The sequence below is a fragment of the Aotus nancymaae genome, unplaced genomic scaffold, assembly GCF_030222135.1.
Source record: "Aotus nancymaae isolate 86718 unplaced genomic scaffold, 86718_ANA_hifiasm-v0.15.2.pri h1tg000028l, whole genome shotgun sequence".
Taxonomy (NCBI): Eukaryota; Metazoa; Chordata; class Mammalia; order Primates; family Aotidae; genus Aotus; species Aotus nancymaae.
This window is the reverse complement of record NW_026988441.1, coordinates 3,607,513-3,627,062: the sequence shown is the minus strand read 5'-3', so window position 1 is coordinate 3,627,062 and position 19,550 is coordinate 3,607,513. Positions and strand designations below refer to the sequence as shown.

Below are 19,550 nucleotides of genomic sequence, written 5' to 3'. Positions count from 1 at the left end.
TTTTGTCATTGAAGGGAATGACAGCTGTAAAGAATGGAATTGTCACAACTTTCGTGTGATTAGAGTGACTTAAACAAATATATTTCTTTTTTTTTCTTTTTCTTTTTTACCTCCAGTAATGGATATAAGCAAGATTTAAACAAATAGAAAAGGGGCAGGACGTAGAAGGAAAATGGCCCTTAGAATAAGTAGAACACAGAAGGAAGATGAGGATCTTGGTCTCCAAGAATGGACGAGACTGTAACAGATGGGAGGAGGTGGATTTCTTCTGTGACATCTTAGAAATGACCCGTTTATTTGTCTGTAAGACCTATCACCTGCTAGAGTTACCATTTCAAAGATCCAGCTCCTCTGTGACCTGCTGAACTGTGATTTTGTTTGGTTGGTTTTTTTTTTTAGACGTGATTTATCTTCATCATTCTTCTCACTTTTCTGGGATTAGGTCTCTTGGCTTTCTTTATCCAGTTTTTTTCTTTTCTTTTCTTTTCTTTTTCTTTTCTCTTTTTTTTTTTTTTTGAGACGGAGTTTCGCTCTTGTTACCCAGGCTGGAGTGCAATGGCGCGATCTCGGCTCACCGCAACCTCCGCCTCCTGGGTTCAAGCAATTCTCCTGCCTCAGCCTCCTGAGTAGCTGGGACTACAGGCACACGCCACCATGCCCAGCTAATTTTTGTATTTTTCATAGAGACGGGGTTTCACCTTATTGACCAGGATGGTCTCAATCTCTTGACCTCGTGATCCACCCACCTCGGCCTTCCAAAGTGCTGGCATTATAGGCGTAAGCCACTGCTCCCAGCCTCTATCCAGTTTTTTAACCTTCATTCCTATATGGATACACTGTCCAAGTTACAGTGAGTCCTGCTCATAGGAAAAAAAAAAAATGGAAATTTGCCTTGCTGTGACTAGCTCAGAATTCAACAGAAATCGTGGGTTACTAGGTAACTTTAATGTACCATCACTGTGCAAGGCACTGTTTTACAAACAGTTATTTGTTCAACAGTCTTATTATTGAAGCGCTGTGTTCCAGTTCTTGTTCTGAGCACTGGGGCTAAAAAAAATTAGATTTTTTGCCTTTGTGGAACTCACAGTCCATTGTGAACAGCAGTTAAGTGAGCAGATGATGATGATCAGGAAAAATGATCTCCAGTCATCCCCAGAAGAGATGCTTCCATTATTTCCCTATTTGATGCCTTCTATCATCCCTTCCTTAGTCCCACTTAGGAGCTGCAATTTTATATTTAATGATTGCATTATTATAAAGAAGACAAACCTGAGAGGCATCCCAGAATGCTGTCTGAAGAAGTGACATTTCAAATGGCCCATGAAAGAACAAGTATAGTAACTAATATTCCTTGTTTCCTGTGTGCCAAGCACTTCACAAGAAGGGAAAGTATGTGCAAATTACTGGTAGCATCTGAGAAACGGGCAGAATAGGAATCAGATATAAGGCAGAGAGTGATGGAAGATGAGAATGGAGAATCTGGTGTTTGCTTCATACAGCCTTAAACATATTCTGAGATCTCAGTCTGTAATTCATTCATTCAGGGTTTTATAGAGGGTATAATAAAGATGGTTTGTGGTATGGAACAAGGAAGTGGATGGAGTGCCACCAACTTACAGGGCCCAACGAGGTGTCAAATGCAGTAGTAATTCAGATAAATGGACTAAAGCAATGAGGACAGAGTGAGGACAGATTTCAGTTTTCTTTTGGAGAAGCATCATCAGTAACTGGGGACAGGTGTGAAGATGACACATGGATTGATTGTATTTTGGGTTAGTCCTTGGACCTTTTCACATCAAGAACTAGTAACCGGTAATCCAGATAAGTCCTTTATCTGCATTCTGGATGAGACAGAATAAGGAAGAAGTAAGTCTGGAGGAGAGAGGGCCCTGAGTTTTGGAGTTGCTTACTCTGAGGTTCAGTTGGAGTGGGGAGCAGGACATTTGGATGCTATGTGAAATAGCTTTTTTTTTTTTTGAAAGGGCTGCTATTTTTAATATATGTATTTTTTATTTCAACAGGTTTTGGGGTACAAGTAGTTTTCAAGTTACACAGATGAATTATATAGTGGTGAATTCTGAGATTTTAGTGCACTGGCCAACGAGTGGTGTGTATGGTACCCAATATGTAGTTTGTAATCCCTCATTCCCCTTCCTAACCTCCTGCTTCTGAGTCGCCAATGTCGTATCTATACAGTTTTTTTTTTTTTCTAAGACGGCATCTCACTGTGTCGCCCAGGCTGGAGTGCTGTGCTATGATCTTGGATCACTGTAACCTCTGCCTCCTGGGTTCAATTGATTGGTTATCCTGCCCCAGCCTCTGGAGTAGCTGGGATTATTGGCGATTGCCACCATGCCTAGCTAATTTTTGTATTTTTAGTAGAGATGGGGTTTCGACATTTTGGCCAGTCTGGTCTGGAACTCCTGACCTCAAGTGATCCACCTGCCTTTGCCTCTCAAGTGCTGGGATTACAGGCGTGAGCCACTGCGCTCAACCAAGTCCATTATATTTGATGCTAAGTTAATATCTTTTAATTAGAAATTAGCAAATGTATACACTGCATATAAAATGAAGATTTTAGGCTGGGTGCAGTGGCTCATGCCTGTAATCTCAACACTTTGGGAGGCCCAGGTGGGTGGATCACCTAAGGACAGGAGTACAAGACCAGCCTGGCCAATATGATGAAACCTCCATCTCTACTAAAACTACAAAAATTAGCCAGGTGTGGTGGCATGCGCCTATAGTTCCAGCTACTCGGGAGGCTGAGGCAGGAGAATTGCTTGAACCCGAAAGGTGGAGGTTGCAGTGAGCTGAGATTGTGCCACTGCACTCCAGCCTGGGTGACATAGTGAGACTCTGTCTCAAAGAAACAAACAAACAAACAAATAAATGAAGATTTTATCCTCAAGCCAAAACCCCAAATATAATCAAAATTAGAGGTTTTACTTTATTGTTTAAAATTTTAGAAATGCAAACAAATTAATTTTTCCTATGAAAGGATTATAAACATTGTTCTGCAGATCAATTTTTCATCCTCTCAGTAACATAGTTATCTGTTAAAAAATTAATATGGGTAATTCAGCTTTTTGATGGCTATATACTGTTCTGCTGAGATGTGTATTATCAAACTATTCACTGATGTACATTCAGGTTGCTCCTTGAAAAAAAAAAATTACCCAAACTGCTGTGGTTAATATAAAAAGGTTTTTTTTTTTGAGACAGCGTTTCACTCTCTCGCCAGGCGCCAGGGTGGAGTGCAGTGGCACAATCTCGGCTCACTGCAACCTCCGCCTCCCGGGTGCAAGCAATTCTCCTGCCTCAGCCTCCTGAGTAGCTGGGACTACAGGCGCACGCCACCACTCCCAGCTAATTTTGGTATTTTTTTTTTTTTCTCAGCTGCACAGTGTATTCTTCCCAGCGGCCACCAGAGGCACATTCACCAGTGGCGGGTCCTGGTGGGCCTCCCAGTGCCCTCACCAGGCAGCGGCCGTCCCTCCCTCCCCGCCACAGGTCTGTCCGGCCTCGCTGCGTGGCGCACGCGGTTCTCACTCCCAAACTGCTCCTCTGGGCGCCTGGTGCTGGGGGTGCAGCCAGTGGCCACGGGAGGGCGGGGCCTCACCCGGTCCCAAGGACCCCTGAACACAAGTCCTTGGCGCTGGAGGCTACTCCAGAACTACGGTGCCGCCCACCGCTTCCAGGGCCGCCTTGATCTTCTCCGCCTCAGCTTTGGCGACATTGGCTTTGATTTCCTGGGGCAGGGACTCCACCAGCTTCTTTGCCTGGACGAGCTTGATGCCCTGGATGTAGTTCTTGATCTCCTTGATCAGCTTCACTTTGTCCACAGGATTGGCCTCGGTCAGGCGGACAGTGAAATGCGTCTGTTCTTTCAGTTTGGGGATTTCTTCTTCTACCACCTCCTGGGCTGCTGCAGCAGGGACAGCCCCAGGCATCACACCACCCATCGGCACAAGCCCCATATCCTGGATCTTCAACGTTTTCTTCAGGAGCTCGTTGAGGTCTGTGATCTCCAGGAGAGTGAGTCTGGCGATGTCCTGGACCAGTTGCTGAATCTTGAGGGGGTACTCCTTCAGGGCGTTATCCAGGGGTGCACCAGCAAGGGCCTCACCCCTCCGATGGCTGCTGCTTCTCACATGTCGCACGGCACAGACACATGGCACCTGCTGCCAGGCAAGGCGGAACGCAGTAGCCCGAAGCCCGAGGCACGGCCCCCACAGGGGGCGAACGGCCGCCCTAATTTTTGCATTTTTAGTAGAGAAGGGGTTTCACCATGTTGGCCAGGATGGTCTCGATTTATTGACCTCGTGATCCGCCCGCCTCGGCCTCCCAAAGTGCTGGGATTACAGGCTTAAGCCACCACACCCGGCCAATATAAAAAGTTTTAATTGAAATCTTAGAATTGGGATTGCTGGATCAAAAACGAATAAAAAATTTAAATTGTACAGATAATTCGAAGTTGTCCTCCAAAAAAAGGATGCAAAAATTATTTCCTTTACTACCCACCTTCCTTGCCTGTCTAAATAGCTAACACTTCTTTTGCGTGTGCTGTTTATTTTTTAAAATTGGGACGACGCCAAACAAAATAACATCTCATTATTAAATCGCTCACAAATGCCCTTTGTTTTTTAGGGAAACGTGCGTATATTTGAGGCTCACCTCTTTCCCCTCCTTGCTGGAGGTGGTTACATTTCCAGGACACTGGAAGGCATTTGGTTCACAGAGCCGGGTCCTCACCTTTGGCTCCGCTGTTAGCAGTTCTGTGACCAAGCTCATCCAGACTGGCCTCACTCATTCTCATTCCCATCCCCGCCTCATTTCCAAATATCCCCAGGGCTCGAATTGTTCAGTGTTTCTGTCTACGTGGTGACCGCTGCCTCCCCAGTAACGTCTCAGTCCTACAAAGCTCTGTGTCATCCAAAGGCGCCTCCAACCAGAAGCGAGCTGGGGGTCTTCTCAGCCTTACGGACAGCGGCCTTCCTTAAGATGGCCGCACCTATGGTGCTCCAACGGCTCCTGGGCATCGCCATCTTGCCATTTTTCCCAAAAGGCTGAAAACGCAAGCCGCTCCATATTGGCCTCGGATAGGCCCTGGCCCCTGAAACTTTACTCAGCACAGCGATCTTGACTGGTGACGGGGATTCAGGCAACGTGGTGCCGTAAAGGGATTACAATTTTTCTCTCACCGCGCTGCGCCACAGCGGCCGAAAGGGCGGCTCCGTAAGGGCCGCTCCGTGGGCGTGGCCACGTTACGACACAGAGCCTATCACTGCCTGGTCTGCGCGTGCGGGCAGACGTGGCCACGTTACGACACAGAGCCTATAACTGCCTGGTCTGCGCGTGCGGGCAGACGTGTCCACGTTACGACACAGAGCCTATCACTGCCTGGTCTGCGCGTGCGGGCAGACGGCGTCTCTAGCAACTCCCGGGCGGCCGCCGCGCAGGAGCCGCGGGGTGGCACGTGGCTTAGGAAGGGGGTTCAGCCCCTGGCAGCTGCCAGCAGCGTCCTGAGAAGCTTAGGATTTGGCGAACCTGACCCCAGGTGAGGGGCCTCGGTGGAAGACCCTGTCCTGGGGGTTTCTTGTGATTCGGCCGCTGGACAATCCTGGTGATTTCGCGATGGGCCGTTGAGTGTGGTCAGTGGTTCAAGGGTCTGAAGGGATGAAAGGTCGCGGGTCCGACTGCCGGGGTTTGGTGTCTGCGGGAGAGATCCTACCTTTGAGGCTCCGTGATTGAAAGCTGGGTGGCGAGGGTGCCAGTGACGGCGGTTTTTCGTCCAGGTTTGAGACTTCATTTGAGACTGAGACATGAGGAGAGGTGTCAGTGGACCCTGGTTTCTACAGAACATTAAAAAAATTAGCAGGTATGGTGACATGCAGATCTGATATTCCTGGTTCTCAGAGTAAAATGATACCAGGGTGGGAGATAAAGGGGTATCATATGTATCCAGAGGTCAAAGAACAGTTGGTGGAGCTCTGTGGGTATCCCAACTACTCGGGAGACTGAGGTAGGAGGATCGCTTGAGGAGGCTACAGTGAGAGGAACTCCTGCCACTGCATTCTAGCCTGAGGGACAGTGCGAGACCCTGTCTCAAACAACAAAACTCTTTTCTCATGTAACCATGCCTGTCACTATTTTCCTAACAGTGGTTAGATATGTTTTTTTTTTTTCTTTTAAAGCCTTGGAATATAAAGCTATACTCTAGTGATGTGTTACTATAAAACATGTGCCTTTTGTTTTTCTTGTCTCCATGTTTCTGCAGTTTTCTTGGATTTTTCCTTTCAATCAGGTTCATTTTGACACAAATAAAAACATTTCCCAGCTACTTAAGAGGCTGAGGCAGGAGAATTGCCTGAACCCAGGAGGCGGAGGTTGCGGTGAGCCGAGATCGCTCCATTGCACTCCAGCCTGGGTAACAAGAGCGAAACTCTGTCTCAAAAAAAAAAAAAAAATTTCCATCACTTTAAACTTTTATCCTAGGAAAACCCATTCCGTTCTTCTTCTTTTTTTTTTTTCCGGAATCTCGCTCTGTCACTCATACTGGAGTGCCGTGTCGTGATACTGGCTGGCTGCAGCCTCTGCTTCCCGGGTTCAAGCAGTGCTCCTGCCTCAGCCTCCTGAGTGGCAGGGATTACAGGCATGCGCCACCATGCCTGGCTAATTTTTGTACTTTTTGGTAGAGGTGGGATTTCACCACGTCGGTCAGGCTGGTCTCCAACTCCTGACCTCAAGTGATCCACCCGTCTCGGCCTCTTAAAGTGCTGGGATTACAGGTGTGATCCACTGTGCCCGGCCCGGTGTTTGTTTTTAAAAGTCTTTTTATACTATCTTCACATTTGGTATAATCTGTATAAACATACTTTGATTTTATTACTTAATTTATAATTTAAAACATTTCTATATAAGTTGATTATACACATTTTCTTAATTGTTGTAATAGTGTCACATCAGATGGTTATGAACCAGTGGCAAGATGAGTTATCACATTAAATATATGCATTAATTTGAAAAGACTTGATTGATATATATGCTTGTACTTTTCAGTAACATTATGGTTTTCTGATTCTCCAGATTCTCCATACTTATGTGTAATAAATATTTAAAAGTTAATATTAAATAATTCAAAGTTTTTATTTATATTGGCTTTTTCATTGAAAGTTTGTTAAGTGTTTTTTTTTAGTTATGTAGTTTTGTTTCTATTTTAATTTGTTGAATTTCCATTATTGTTGAGCTCTAATTTGGTAATCATGGTTAGTGAGTAAGCTCCTTCCATATTGACTTTCAGAGTTTGTGGAAATTGCTTTTATGGCTTATTTAACCCTGTATTTAGGAAAAGCAGTCGATCCTACTAGGACAACAGGAGTGATTCCATGGACAATTGACATGAATGTGCATAATATCAGGAAATTCTACCCATTTCTAGGTGGAAGTCTATGAAGGTTCATAAACAGAAAGTTCTGAAATTTGGATGTGGCCAAGATGTGGCATTCATGACCTCCTTCCCATGAATGGTCCTGCTTTCAAGTTTTATACCTTTTTCTCTTGGGCTAGTGCTAGAAGGATGCATATCTGATATTCCCGGTTCCCAGATTAAAATGATCCAAGGGTTGGAGATAGAGGGATAGATAATATATGTATCTAGAAGTCAAAGTACAGTTGGTATAGAGTTCCATGGGTGTAAGAATTTAGAAAAGCCGTTGGGAATTGTCTTAGATTTGTGATCAGAAAGAATGGAAGTAAAACCTCATAGTATAATGAGTAGTGACTATCTAGCTATCGCACAGGTAGTAAAAAGAATTTACCAAGACAGTTGTAGGTAAAGAAAGGCAGATTTATTAAAGCAGGAAAATGTGTTGTAAGAAAGCAGCAGGCCCGTCAGCAAGAGTGGAGCTGACTGCCAGGAGACAGAAGGCTTGCTGGGAATTTTGTAGGTTAGTTCTTGGGCTGCAGAGTGCTACGTGCTGTACTGATAATGCCAAGGTTGCAGTAAGCTAATTTGCATTTTTCTGTCAGCTCAGGTGTTTGTGGTGAGCTCTGTGAGTTGTACAGGAGGGATACATGTGTTGGACCATGAACAAAGGCAGACTCGTAGCTTATCTGCCTTTTTCTTTTTACTTTCCCCTGCTTCCACCAGCCTGACTCCTTTTCCCTTGTTAGAACTCCACAGAAGGTAACTCCACCAGTCTGATGACCTTAAAGTGTCTTTTTAACCCCCCTGTCTCTGATATGCTGCTTTGGGATTAGTGTTAGGACATGCTCCTTTTCCATATGTCACTTGTTTTCCTCTATACGAAAAGTCCAGGATGGGTGATTCTATAGAAACAAAGTGGATTAGCGGTGGCCTATGGCTGAGAAGGCCAGGGATGGAGTGGGTTGGGGAGAAATGGACAGTGACTGGTAATGAGTATAAGGTTTCTTTATATTTATTTTTGTTTTTCCACCTTTCTCAACTTTTAGTTTCAGGGATACATGTGCATATTTGCTACATCAGTAAATTGCATGTCACTGCAGTATGGTGTACAAATGATTTTATCACCCAGCTTGTAAGCATAGAACTCAGTAGGCAGTTTTCTGACCCTAACCCTAACCCTAACCCTAACCCTTCACCCTGAAGTAGGCCCCTCTGTTTTGGTCCACTCTGTGTGTCCCTGTGTACTCATTGTTTTGCTTTCATTTATAAGTTAGAACATGTGGTATTTGGTTTTCTGTTCCTGGATTAACTCATTAAGAAAGTGACCTCTGACTGCATCCATGTTGCTGCAAAGGATTTCATTCTTTTTATGGCTGCGTAGTATTCCACAGTGTATATGTACCACGTTGCCTTTATCCAGTCCACTGTTGATGGACGCCCAAGTTGATTTCATGTCTTTGCTATTGTGAAAAGCGATGTGGTGAACATACATGTGCATGTGTCTTTTTGGTAGACCAATTTATATTCATTTGGGTATATACGCAGTAATGAGATTGCTGGGTTAAATGGTAGCTGGATTTTATACTTTAAGAGTTAATTTTATGTTATATGAATTATAAGCCAATAAAAAAACTGAAAACTCTCTACTAACTTTACCTTAAACTGTGAAATATTTTGATCTTCTAACCCTACCTGTAAGGAACATGGCTGTACTTTGGTCAAGGAATAGGCTGAGGCAGATATCTGGGCCAGAGTGACTCAGTGAGTTTAGAGCGCAGACGTATAACTCCACTTGTTATCATAGCCATGTAGCCATAACATGGAAAGGCCATCCCTTGGCCCTACGCCACTATTGTCTGTAAAAGATATAATTACCCCTCACGCCTGTAATCCTAGCACTTTGGGAGGCCGAGGTGGGTGGATCACCTGAGGTCAGGAGTTCAAGACCAGCCTGGCCATGATGGTGAAACCCCATCTTTAAAAAAAAAAAAAAAAAAAGATATAATTACCCTGCTGACGCTATACAGGGGCTCTCATGCCCGGTGAGATAAACAGTTAAGCTGCTGACCCTTGAAGGCAAGGGAGATGTGACCGTATAGCAGTGTGTGGGAGTTGCTGGACTAAGCAGCTGAGACAGGGCAGACAGTGTGAGAAAGCTATTGATGAGAGCTGCTGCTGAATAAATTCATTTTTCACCTGCCTACGGCTCCCCTAGTGTTCTTTCTGCTTATTCACCGACTCCCTTCGGACCTTAGGATAGGCTGGAACCTGACCCCGAATGTGACATTTGGCATAGTTGTGAATCTGACAATTGGTGAAGTCAGCAGGATGAGGTGAGTGGGCCTTCAGCCCTTGAGGCTCCTGGGTTGGCTGTGTGGCCTCAGCATGGGCTGTGGTACCTGGTGGCAGTGGTGCTGCTTGGATGGGCCTCAGTGGAAATGTGGGAGGCAGTGGACGGGTCTCCCATGAGTGTGGATAAGGGACTGAAGCATCTGAAAGCTCACAGCCCCAAGAAGGAATGCACCTTTGCTAGCAGTGTCAGGTGGGCATTTCTGACTGCACTATGTGAAGTGCAAGCTCAGTCCCTGCAGGACACAGCACAGGTAACGGACCTTCAGGCAGAAGCTGAGCACCTGAGGGCCCAAATACACAAGCTTGGAGCAAAACCTGGGGGTGAAGGACCTCCAGGCACAAACAGGGTGCTTACAGGCCCAGATAAACAGCCTGGAACAGGAGTTAGCAACAGCTGTCGGGGCTACCTGAGCCTGTCCTCCTGGCTGGACACACCCATTTGGTCTGATGCTGAGAAGGAGGCTCCCCCACTGTGGGCTCACCCTGTGATCCATCAGAAGGTAAGACATGAGCAGCTGATGGAACCCCAGGGGAGAGCCCAAGGACCTTCCATAGTGGCGGAACACACCTCTTACAATGCTTATACCCTCACAGAGTTGCAGGAATTAGATAAACAGTGCTGACAGCATCCAGGGCAGGTGAAAGCATTTCTTGCTCCGTCTCTGAGATGGAGAAGCTGGCTTCTACCAAACTCACCCCTCCCTGCATCAGCGGCTGCAGCTGTCCCAACAGTTGGCACAATGGCAAGGTGACCACACATTAATCGAGTGGCTAATGGCGATGCCAGAGAGATACCAGAAACCATGAGTAAATGGCAGTCATATACTGATTTGGTGCAGATACTCCAGGAGATGAGTATGTGGCAGGCTGTGTTTCATCTGAATACCCAGAGGCCAGATAAATGCTTTATCTCCCACATGAGGGACCTTGAGCCCTGAACACTTTTGGCTCTCTAGCTGCTATTCTCCCCGCTATGTGGGGTGCCACATACATGAAGTGACTACCGCTATGGCAGCCCTCGGGGAGGCAGAAGGCCATCGGCAGTACCGGGGAATCCATGCCGTAAAAAAGGAGAAGGTGCTCCCTCTGCAGATAACCACCCCACGCGATAAAAAGGGGCCCCAGCCGATGACCTGTATGCAAATGTAGATTGCTTTAATTACAGCTGGTGTTGCTCAAGAGGAAATTGACTGGCAACCCAATGGAATGCTGTTGGCTCTGTGGAGGCAAAAGTCCCTCCCAGGTTTGAAATAACCCTGTTGACTCTCGAGCCACCCTTGGTGTTTCTCTCCTCTTTCTTTAATTCTTAGAGTACCAGTAGGCAGCCTCTCCTGCCAGGCTTGCTGGGGCCACATACTGTGCTTATTATCTCAAAAAGAGGGGAGAAAATGCTCTTGGGTGTTGTTCACCCAACATTTTAGTTGCCAGGCTCTGTGGGGGCAGTTGTCCCTGGAGCAGCAATTCCAGAAAATGCCCATGTAAGAGCAAGACAATGCTGTTGAACCTGATTCTACCTGGACACTGCAGCTCAAGGACCATTTGCAAACAGGTGGAGACATGGAGCCTTTCTTGTGTGATTAGGGAACTGGCCAAGGTGCCCACCTTGAGGAGGAACTGAATGACCGGAAGCTGTATGTGAGCTATAGCAATCCACTGGTCCACCACTAATAAACAGCAGGTCCTAGGGCTGGTAGATACTAGTGCAGACTGCAGTCTTGTTTATGGGAGTCCAGATAAATTTCCAGGCAAAGCTGCATTTATTGATGGTTATGGAGGCCAGTCAGTGCAAGTGAAACCTGGTATCTTTGCATCTTGGCATTGGCCACTTGGCTCCTTGCCTATACACTCTGTCTCTCTCAAACCTCCATATATTCTGGGAGTGGACATTTTACATGGTCTGGACTTACATACCATGGCTGGAAAATTCAGACTTCGAGTTCATGTAGTAAAGCTGGTACTGCATGGACATACACATTGCCAGCCCCAAGTTCTGCCACAACCCCGACAGTTACTTCCAGTCATCAATACCATTTGCCAGGTGGGGGGCATATGGAGATAACTGAGACTATTAAGAAGTTAGAGGAGGTGCAGATAGTGCATGCTTGGCACCTATAGCCCCTACAATTCTCCAGTTTGGCCAGTGAGAAAGCCTGGTGGGACTTGGCAGATGACAGTGGATTATTGGGAACTGAATAAAGTAACACCCACAGGCACAGTTGGTGGGATATTATATTTTCTGGCCACTCACAAGTACAATTTAGCCATCATTCACCTATAGTAAGAATGTGTAGCCATGATGGTACAACAATCCTGTGTCTCAGAAAACTTAAATAATCTACACATGCACACATTAGTTTGATCAGTGATCCACATTTGCTAATGTGTGTGATAGCAGAATACAGACACATACTCATGTCTACAAATGTATAAACAGGAAGTGTTTCTGTGGAGATAACCCGTTGATAATCATGGAATATGATGGAGTGCTTCAGGGAATTAAGTATAAAATGTCTTTTTCATAGGTCAATGATTGAATAAAGCAAGTTTAGTGGGCACTATGCCCAATATGAAACTATGTATGTGACTCTTGATCCAATAACAGAATATACTTGTGGGGCAAATGTGTGTGTGTGTGTGTGTGTGTGTGTGTATATGTAGTGTACTTTCAGATAAATTTTAGATATATTTTAAAATTGCATTAGAAGAAGGATATGCCTAAAAGACTTTTACTTTATGTTTTAACATCATACTGTTAAATTTGTTCTTATGTGTAATAGTTTTGTATTAATAACAAAACAAATTACCACAAATTTAGAAGATTAACACACACCCATTTGTTTTCTCATGGTTCTTAGATCAGAAGTCTGGTGGGCTTGGTTAAGTCCTGTGTTTGTGCTATCTCAACTGGCCTGGCCTGGCCTGGCCTCTGTTGAAATTCTGGCCAAGAATTCACCTCTAGAATCATTTAAGTGTTGGCAGATTCATTTCCTTTATGTGGTTTCCTTGGGTTCCCTCTCCCATCTTTAAAGCCAGCAATAGTATGTCAAATTCATGTTTCAAATCTCTGACTTCTACTCCTGTATCTTTCAGGTTCCTCCTGTTATGAAATGCTCAGATAATGTAGGATAATCTCCTGATTCTAAAGTCAGCTGATTAGTGAGCTTAATTACAACTACAAGGTCCCTTTTGCCATGTAACATAACATAACCATGAGTTGGAGCTCTGTGTATATTATGAGACCAGTGAACAATAAAAAAAAGTATTTAAAAAGTTGTCAATATGTCCACAAAACAATTACCATAGGTTGCCCCTTGTGATAGTTTCTTTTATGAAAGAATTAAGGGAGAAAATGTCCTTAAAATGGTTCCAATCGTGTTATAGGAATTGATTTATGTGATTATGGAGGCCAAGTCATCCCCAATTGTGCCATTTCCAACCTAAAGAACAAAGGAAGCCAGTGGCATAGTTCAGCACAAGTCTGAAGGCCTGACAACCTGGGATGGGGGCAGGGGTGGAGGGGAACATGTGTACAAATCCCAGAGTCTGAAGGCTGAACCTGGAGTTCTGATGTCCAAAGGCAGGAGAACGTGGGTGTCCCAGATCCAGGAAAGACAGTGAACAAATTTGTCTTTCCTCTGCCTTTTTTTTTTCTATCTGGGCCCTCAACCAACTTGATGGTGTCCATCAACATTGTATGTGGATGGATCTTCCTTACTCAGTCTACTGATTCAAATGTCAGTCTCTTTTAGAAACACCCTCACAGACATGCTCAGAAATAATGCTTTACTGGCTGTTTGGGTATATGTTAACTCAGTCAAGTTGACGCACAAAATTAACCATCACTCTACCCATGCTTATCATCTCCCCTATCCTCTGTCTCCTTCACCCATACTCTGTCTGCCTTGGCCCATTATTACTATCAGCAAGGTCTGCCTACTTCATCTGTGTTCCCTTTCCCTCATATCTAACTTTCATTCCATCCCTAGAACTGGCGTTTTACCCACTTCTGGCCGCTAACTGCACATAATCCCCTTTCTTCCTAAAACACTTTGCATTCTTTTATTCACTGAGACTTGAATACTGCCACACCCTTACTCTTTGTAATCTTAAACCTGGGATTGCACTTTGTAACTCCTAAGCAACATTTAACACCCTTTTGTCTTTTATCTGTCTGCCTTCTCTTTTCCCCTGCACTCTCTATACCCCACCCTTCAGGCTCTCTGAACCATCATGTTATACTATGCCTCCTTTCCCCTGTGCCCTCTTCTTATTCCCATCTATCACAGAGCCCTACACTATCACTCCCTTAAACATGCCAGTGTTAAACAATTGCCACTGATTGTTTTTGACAAATGCCTTATAGGTGGGAATGTTCACACAGATCAACCCCTGAGTGAGGTCAAATAGAGAAAAACGATGAGAATAGAGCTATTCAGCAAGCTGCTAGATGGGTTAAGTCATAAAAGTTCTTTGGGAATGGCAACTTTGATCTGTGCCAGAGCAATTCCTACCCCTCCAGTGGCTGCTAGGATGCAGATTTTCACAGTTAACTGTAGTTGCAAGAGGGTTGCTTTTCAAGGCTACCTAAAATGCCACAAGATTCATTTGTAGCTGGGGAATTGGACTTAATTGGCTGCACTAATTGACCTCTATGCAGGGCCTAAAAACTAGATCAACTCAGTACAAAAGTTATTATTTTGCCCAACACTGTCCAATCTAGTAGATTCACACCCTGCAGGGTCAACTCAATTTCTCTCTTCTTCTCTGGGCCCTATTTTTATTTCCTCATTGTCTCATCTTGTTAAAGATTCTATTTGGGATAATTATATTTCACATGTAACTCCAGTATCTCCCGGGATAAGTGTTATCTATTGAAGATCTTGACTTTTACTACACTACTTCCCTACCCTTGAAATTCTACCATTTCCCCAGGAATTTGTGCTAATTCCAAAGAGTTTACCTTATCAGGTCTCCTGTGTTTTCAACTCAGCCTTTTCCATAAAATGAGACTTTGCCTTATTTAAGTACAGACATAAAACTCAAGCCCCCTCAAATTTTTTTCAGAGAATCCACTTTCACAGAAAAACCTCACTAATCCCAGTGGCCCTTTTCAAAGATATTGTATGAGTGACAGGCAGGGGCAGAGATACCAAAGCATTGTAGCATAAAGAGTTAATATCTTCTCATAATAATTGTTTTTTCCCCAAAGCCCCTCCAGGATGCCCTGCCTTAAGGCCTGGTGTGTCTTCCTCTCCCACCTATGCAGTGCTCCACCAACTGCTCTTGTTCTGATCTCTCCGTGTCCCTACCTGCCCCAACAACTTACATGCTTCTCCATTTGAATACAGATCTATTAACTCTCCTAAGTATACATCTTAATGTGAGCACCTAAATATATTGTGATTTAGAGAATAATAAATACAACTTTGGATAGCTAGAAATCTCCCTGCTTTAAGTCCCAACTATGGCTACTTTTTTTTTTTTTTTTTTAATTTCTTTTAGCCTCATATACATAGCCACACATGCCCCGGCTACTTTCAGAAACTGTGAAAGTCTGAGATTAGCAGACAACTTTGTTATAGATCCGGGCAGAAGATACAACATTCCTAGATGAAGAACAAAAGACAGTATTACTCATGGCACAGCGGGCAGTGTGAACATCCGGATTGTGAATGTTTCCCTTCTCATCTGGCCCACTGGTGAAGAGAGGCCCGGGCAGATGCTACACATGCAGTGATTTTGCATCATTCATGAGTAACTCTGAGCATAGGAAGACCCAATCTTATAAAGAACTGTAAGCCAAACTTCCATACCTGTTGCTCCAGAGGGAGACATCATCTGTACTTCCCAGTACGGGAGGGAAGCCTATTTGCAGTTCCCAGGATTCTACCTCTCATCTGAGATATGTGGATCTTTCCTATTGCCAAATATCTGGAGGTCCTTCTGCCAGTTCCCACTGACTGATATTGTTAGAGCCAGAGGATCCTGTATGGGAACATGCAATGTGGGCTACGTTTTAATCAAAATCCAATATTCTGAGAAAAATGTGCTAATTTTTTATTTTATTAAGAGGCTTCCCAGATTTGAATGTTATTACTAATTTCAGGCTAAATGCTTATATAGCACTAATACCTAGGTTATATACAAGTATTAGTAATGATGTGAGATTTTTGAAGATATTAACATACCAGAAATTAATGTAAGTAGAGTCTGGGGAATATGAAATCTTGTACAATATATAAATTCAAGCAACAGAAACATGCATTATGATCTTGGTATTGATGTTAGAATATTACTAAACTTAGGAAATAACAAAGATATATTTGACCCTGAGAACTGTTGTCCAAAAGCTATAACAAAAGAATGTTACTTTCTGTTAAATGTGTTCCTACTTCAGGAGGAAATGCAGTGTCACCATAATCATCAGACCACAGGTTTTTTAGTAAAGACACAAGTACTATCTCTATTAACTGGATCACAAACCTAGATTTACATAAAAATATACATTTTTGGCCGGGTACGGTGGCTCACGCCTGTAATCCCAGCACTTTGGGAGGCTGAGGTGGGCGGATCATGAGGTTAAGAGATTGAGACCATCCTGGCCAACATGGTGAAACCTGTCTCTACTAAAAATACCAAAATTAGCCGGGCATGGTGGCGTGCGCCTGTAGTCCCAGCTACTCGGGAGGCTGAGGCGGAAGAATCGCTTGAACCCAGGAGGCGGAGGTTGCAGTGAGCCGAGATTGTGCCACTGCACTCCAGCCTGGTGACAGAGCAAGACTGTCTCAAAAAAAAAAAAATACATTTTTAATACCAGAACAAATTCAGATTATGATTTCTGCACAAGATTCAGTAATTCTTCTAGTTCTATTTTAATCTTTATTATAAGCATATGAGTTTATAAACATACCTACAATAACAATACTGGAAATTTAGTGTTTGATTTGTGAGAATGTGAACAGCAGAACTATTTTATTACTACAATCCTTCAGCATGTTAAAAATCAGATGTCAGATTTTATGTTCACTTGAATTATTGACCAAGAATCATCCTCAGTGAGGGTTTTATTAAAAGTAGCCAACAGGGATTGGCAAAGGTATAGTACCTTTTTTTAAAAAAATTAACTCGGTACATAGATGAGGAATTATTTGTCTACTTGACTAGCTCTGCCACTGAATGTGTTTCTACCCCAGAAGAATCCCTTTCCAGATACAAAAAGGCTTCTTTTCCTTACAGGCTTTGCTTCTCAGACTAAGATGGAAAATACTGGACTCCAGGGTGATGAGCTCAGTCATGACAGCCAGTGCATGAGGGAGAGAGGCAGCCAGAGCGTCAGATAAAGGTTAGTGATTCTGGGACCTCCCCTCCCCTCAGAACTGCAATTATCATTTCACCTAGAGTGGCCATGACAGTGCAGGCTTGGGGAGCTGAGAACATCTCTGAAATCCCTTTTCCCAGTTGCTAATTACCAATATCAATTAAAAGTTTCTTGTGAGTATCTTCAGAGAGACCACTGAAGTGTTTGGGAGAGGCTCTTACTTTTTCATGATCCCTAAAGGCACACACACACAGTCTCATGTGGAAGGAGCAGAAAATATTGACCTCTGATCCATGAGGGACTTTCAGAGAGGCCTGTGTGTCCCAGTGAATTCTGGGCCTCCCTAGTTCTTCTCCCGCAAAATCAAAATAATTCTTTTTTTTTCTTCTTCGAGTTTCTTTCTTTCTTTCTTTCTTTTTATTTTTTAATATTGTATTGCACTTTAGGTTCTGGGGTACATGTGAAGAACATGCAGGATGGTTGCATAGGTACATACACGGCAATGTGGTTTGCTGCCTCCATCCCCATCACCTATATCTGGCATTTCTCCCCATGTTATCCCTCCCCAACTCCCTACCCCACACTGTCCCTCCCCTTGTCCCCCACAACAGACCCCAGTGTGTGATGCTCCCCTCCCTGTGTCCATGTGTTCTCATTGTTCCACACTTGCCTATGAGTGAGAACATGTGGTGTTTGATTTTCTGTTCTTGTGTCGGTTTGCTGAGAATGGTGGTTTTCAGGTTCATCCATGTCCCTACAAAGGACACGAACTCATCGTTTTTTATGGCTGCATAGTATTCCATGGTGTATATGTGCCACATTTTCCCTGTCCATTCTGTCATCGATGGGCATTTGGGTTGGTTCCAGGTCTTTGCTGTTGTAAACAGTGCCGCAGTGAACATATGTGTGCATGTGTCTTTATAATAGAACGATATATAATCCTTTGGATATATACCCAGTAATGGGATTACTGGGTCGAACTGAATTTCTATTTCTAGATCCTTGAGGAATCGCCACACTGTCTTACACAATAGTTGAACTAATTTACACTCCCACCAACAGTGTAAAAGTGTTCCTTTCTCTCCACATCCTCTCCAGCATCTGTTGTCTCCAGATATTTTCATGATCGCCATTCTAACTAGTGTGAGATGGTATCTCAATGTGGTTTTGATTTGCATTTCTCTAATGACCAGTGATGATGAGCATTTTTTCATGTTTGTTGGCCTCATATATATCTTCTTTTGAAAAGAGTCTGTTCATATCCTTTGCCCACTTTTGAATGGGTATGTTTGTTTTTTTCTTGTAAATCTGTTTTAGTTCTTTGTAGATTCTGGATATTAGTCCTTTGTCAGATGCGTAGATTGCAAAAATTTTTTCCCATTCTGTTGGTTGCTGGTTCACTCTAATGATGGTTTCTTTTGCTGTGCAGAAACTCTGGAGTTTAATCAGATCCCATTTGTCTATTTTGGCTTTTGTTGCCAATGATTTTGCTGTTCAAAATAATTCTTAATTTTCAGAACCCTAAGCTGTACCATTCTAAAGTATTCTAAGATCAACAGAATCAAAGTTCCTGAGAAGGATGTCTAGTGAGGTAAAAGTAAGACTATAGTGTTAATAATTCACATTAGGAATCTTTGGACTCATTTGTACAATTAGATCAAAATTAATTCGATGATAATATGGAAATATTCTAGGAAAATATACTTTACCAATATCGGCCCCAGAAGTGATAGGAAGTTTAAACAGAACACTAACCCTAGAAGAAAGAGAAGTTTATAACTTCTTCTACAAATGAAAGGACTATTATCACAAGGTTTAACTAGCAGATTCCTCTTCTTTTTTGTTGTTGAGACAAAGTCTTACACTGTCGCCCAGGTTGAAGTGCAGTGGCACAATCTCAGCTCACTGCAACCTCTGCTTTCTGGGTTCAAGCTATTCTCCTCCCTCAGCCTCCTGAGTAGCTGGGATTACAGATGTCTGCCAGCACACCTGGCTAATTTTTAGTGGAGATGGGGTTTCACTGTGTTGGCCAGGCTATTCTCAAACTCCTGACCTCATGATCCACCAGCTCAGCCTCCCAAAGTGCTAGGATTACAGGTGTGAGCCACTGCGCCTGGCCTCAGATTCTATTTGTTTTTTAACTGTCGCATAAGCCAATACTACCTTGTCAATTCAACAGCATTGAATGGTTACCAGAATAATTTCTTTTTTTTTTTTTTTTTTTTTTTTTGGGACGGAGTTTCGCTCTTGTTACCCAGGCTGGAGTGCAATGGCGCGATTTCAGCTCAAAGCAACCTCCACCTCCTGGGCTCAGGCAATTCTCCTATCTCAGCCTCCTGAGTAGCTGGGATTACAGGCACGCGCCACCAGAATAATTTCAAATATTTCTCCCAAGAAAAATAAGGACCACCAACTCATTATGTAATTAACGAAGAAATGTAAAATTTAATGGTA

At 43.7% G+C, this 19,550-nt stretch overlaps 2 protein-coding genes across 2 annotated transcripts in view; both read right to left on the bottom strand.

Moving 5' to 3' along the window:
- The window catches only part of LOC105723807 (zinc finger protein 577), a 330,132-nt gene that overhangs the window by 228,365 nt on the left and 82,217 nt on the right, over positions 1 to 19,550 (bottom strand). The gene's annotated exons all lie outside the window — the stretch shown is intronic.
- Positions 3,659 to 5,088, bottom strand: LOC105724261 (large ribosomal subunit protein bL12m-like). The gene is made up of 2 exons (XM_064380764.1): positions 4,982 to 5,088; positions 3,659 to 4,251 (listed from the first exon to the last, which is right to left on the bottom strand). The coding sequence occupies exons 1-2, from the start codon at positions 5,086 to 5,088 to the stop codon at positions 3,663 to 3,665; spliced, it is 696 nt and encodes a 231-aa protein (XP_064236834.1). The 3' UTR covers positions 3,659 to 3,662.

What these genes read in the sequence shown, in the direction of transcription:
- LOC105724261 (XM_064380764.1), bottom strand. Translation starts at nt 5,088, where the DNA reads ATGGAGCGGCTTGCGTTTTCAGCCTTTTGGGAAAAATGGCAAGATGGC. An exon ending in CTTAAGGAAGGCCGCTGTCC is followed by an intron (nt 4,252 to 4,981) that starts GTAAGGCTGAGA and finishes TGCAAAAATTAG; the next exon opens with GGCGGCCGTTCGCCCCCTGT.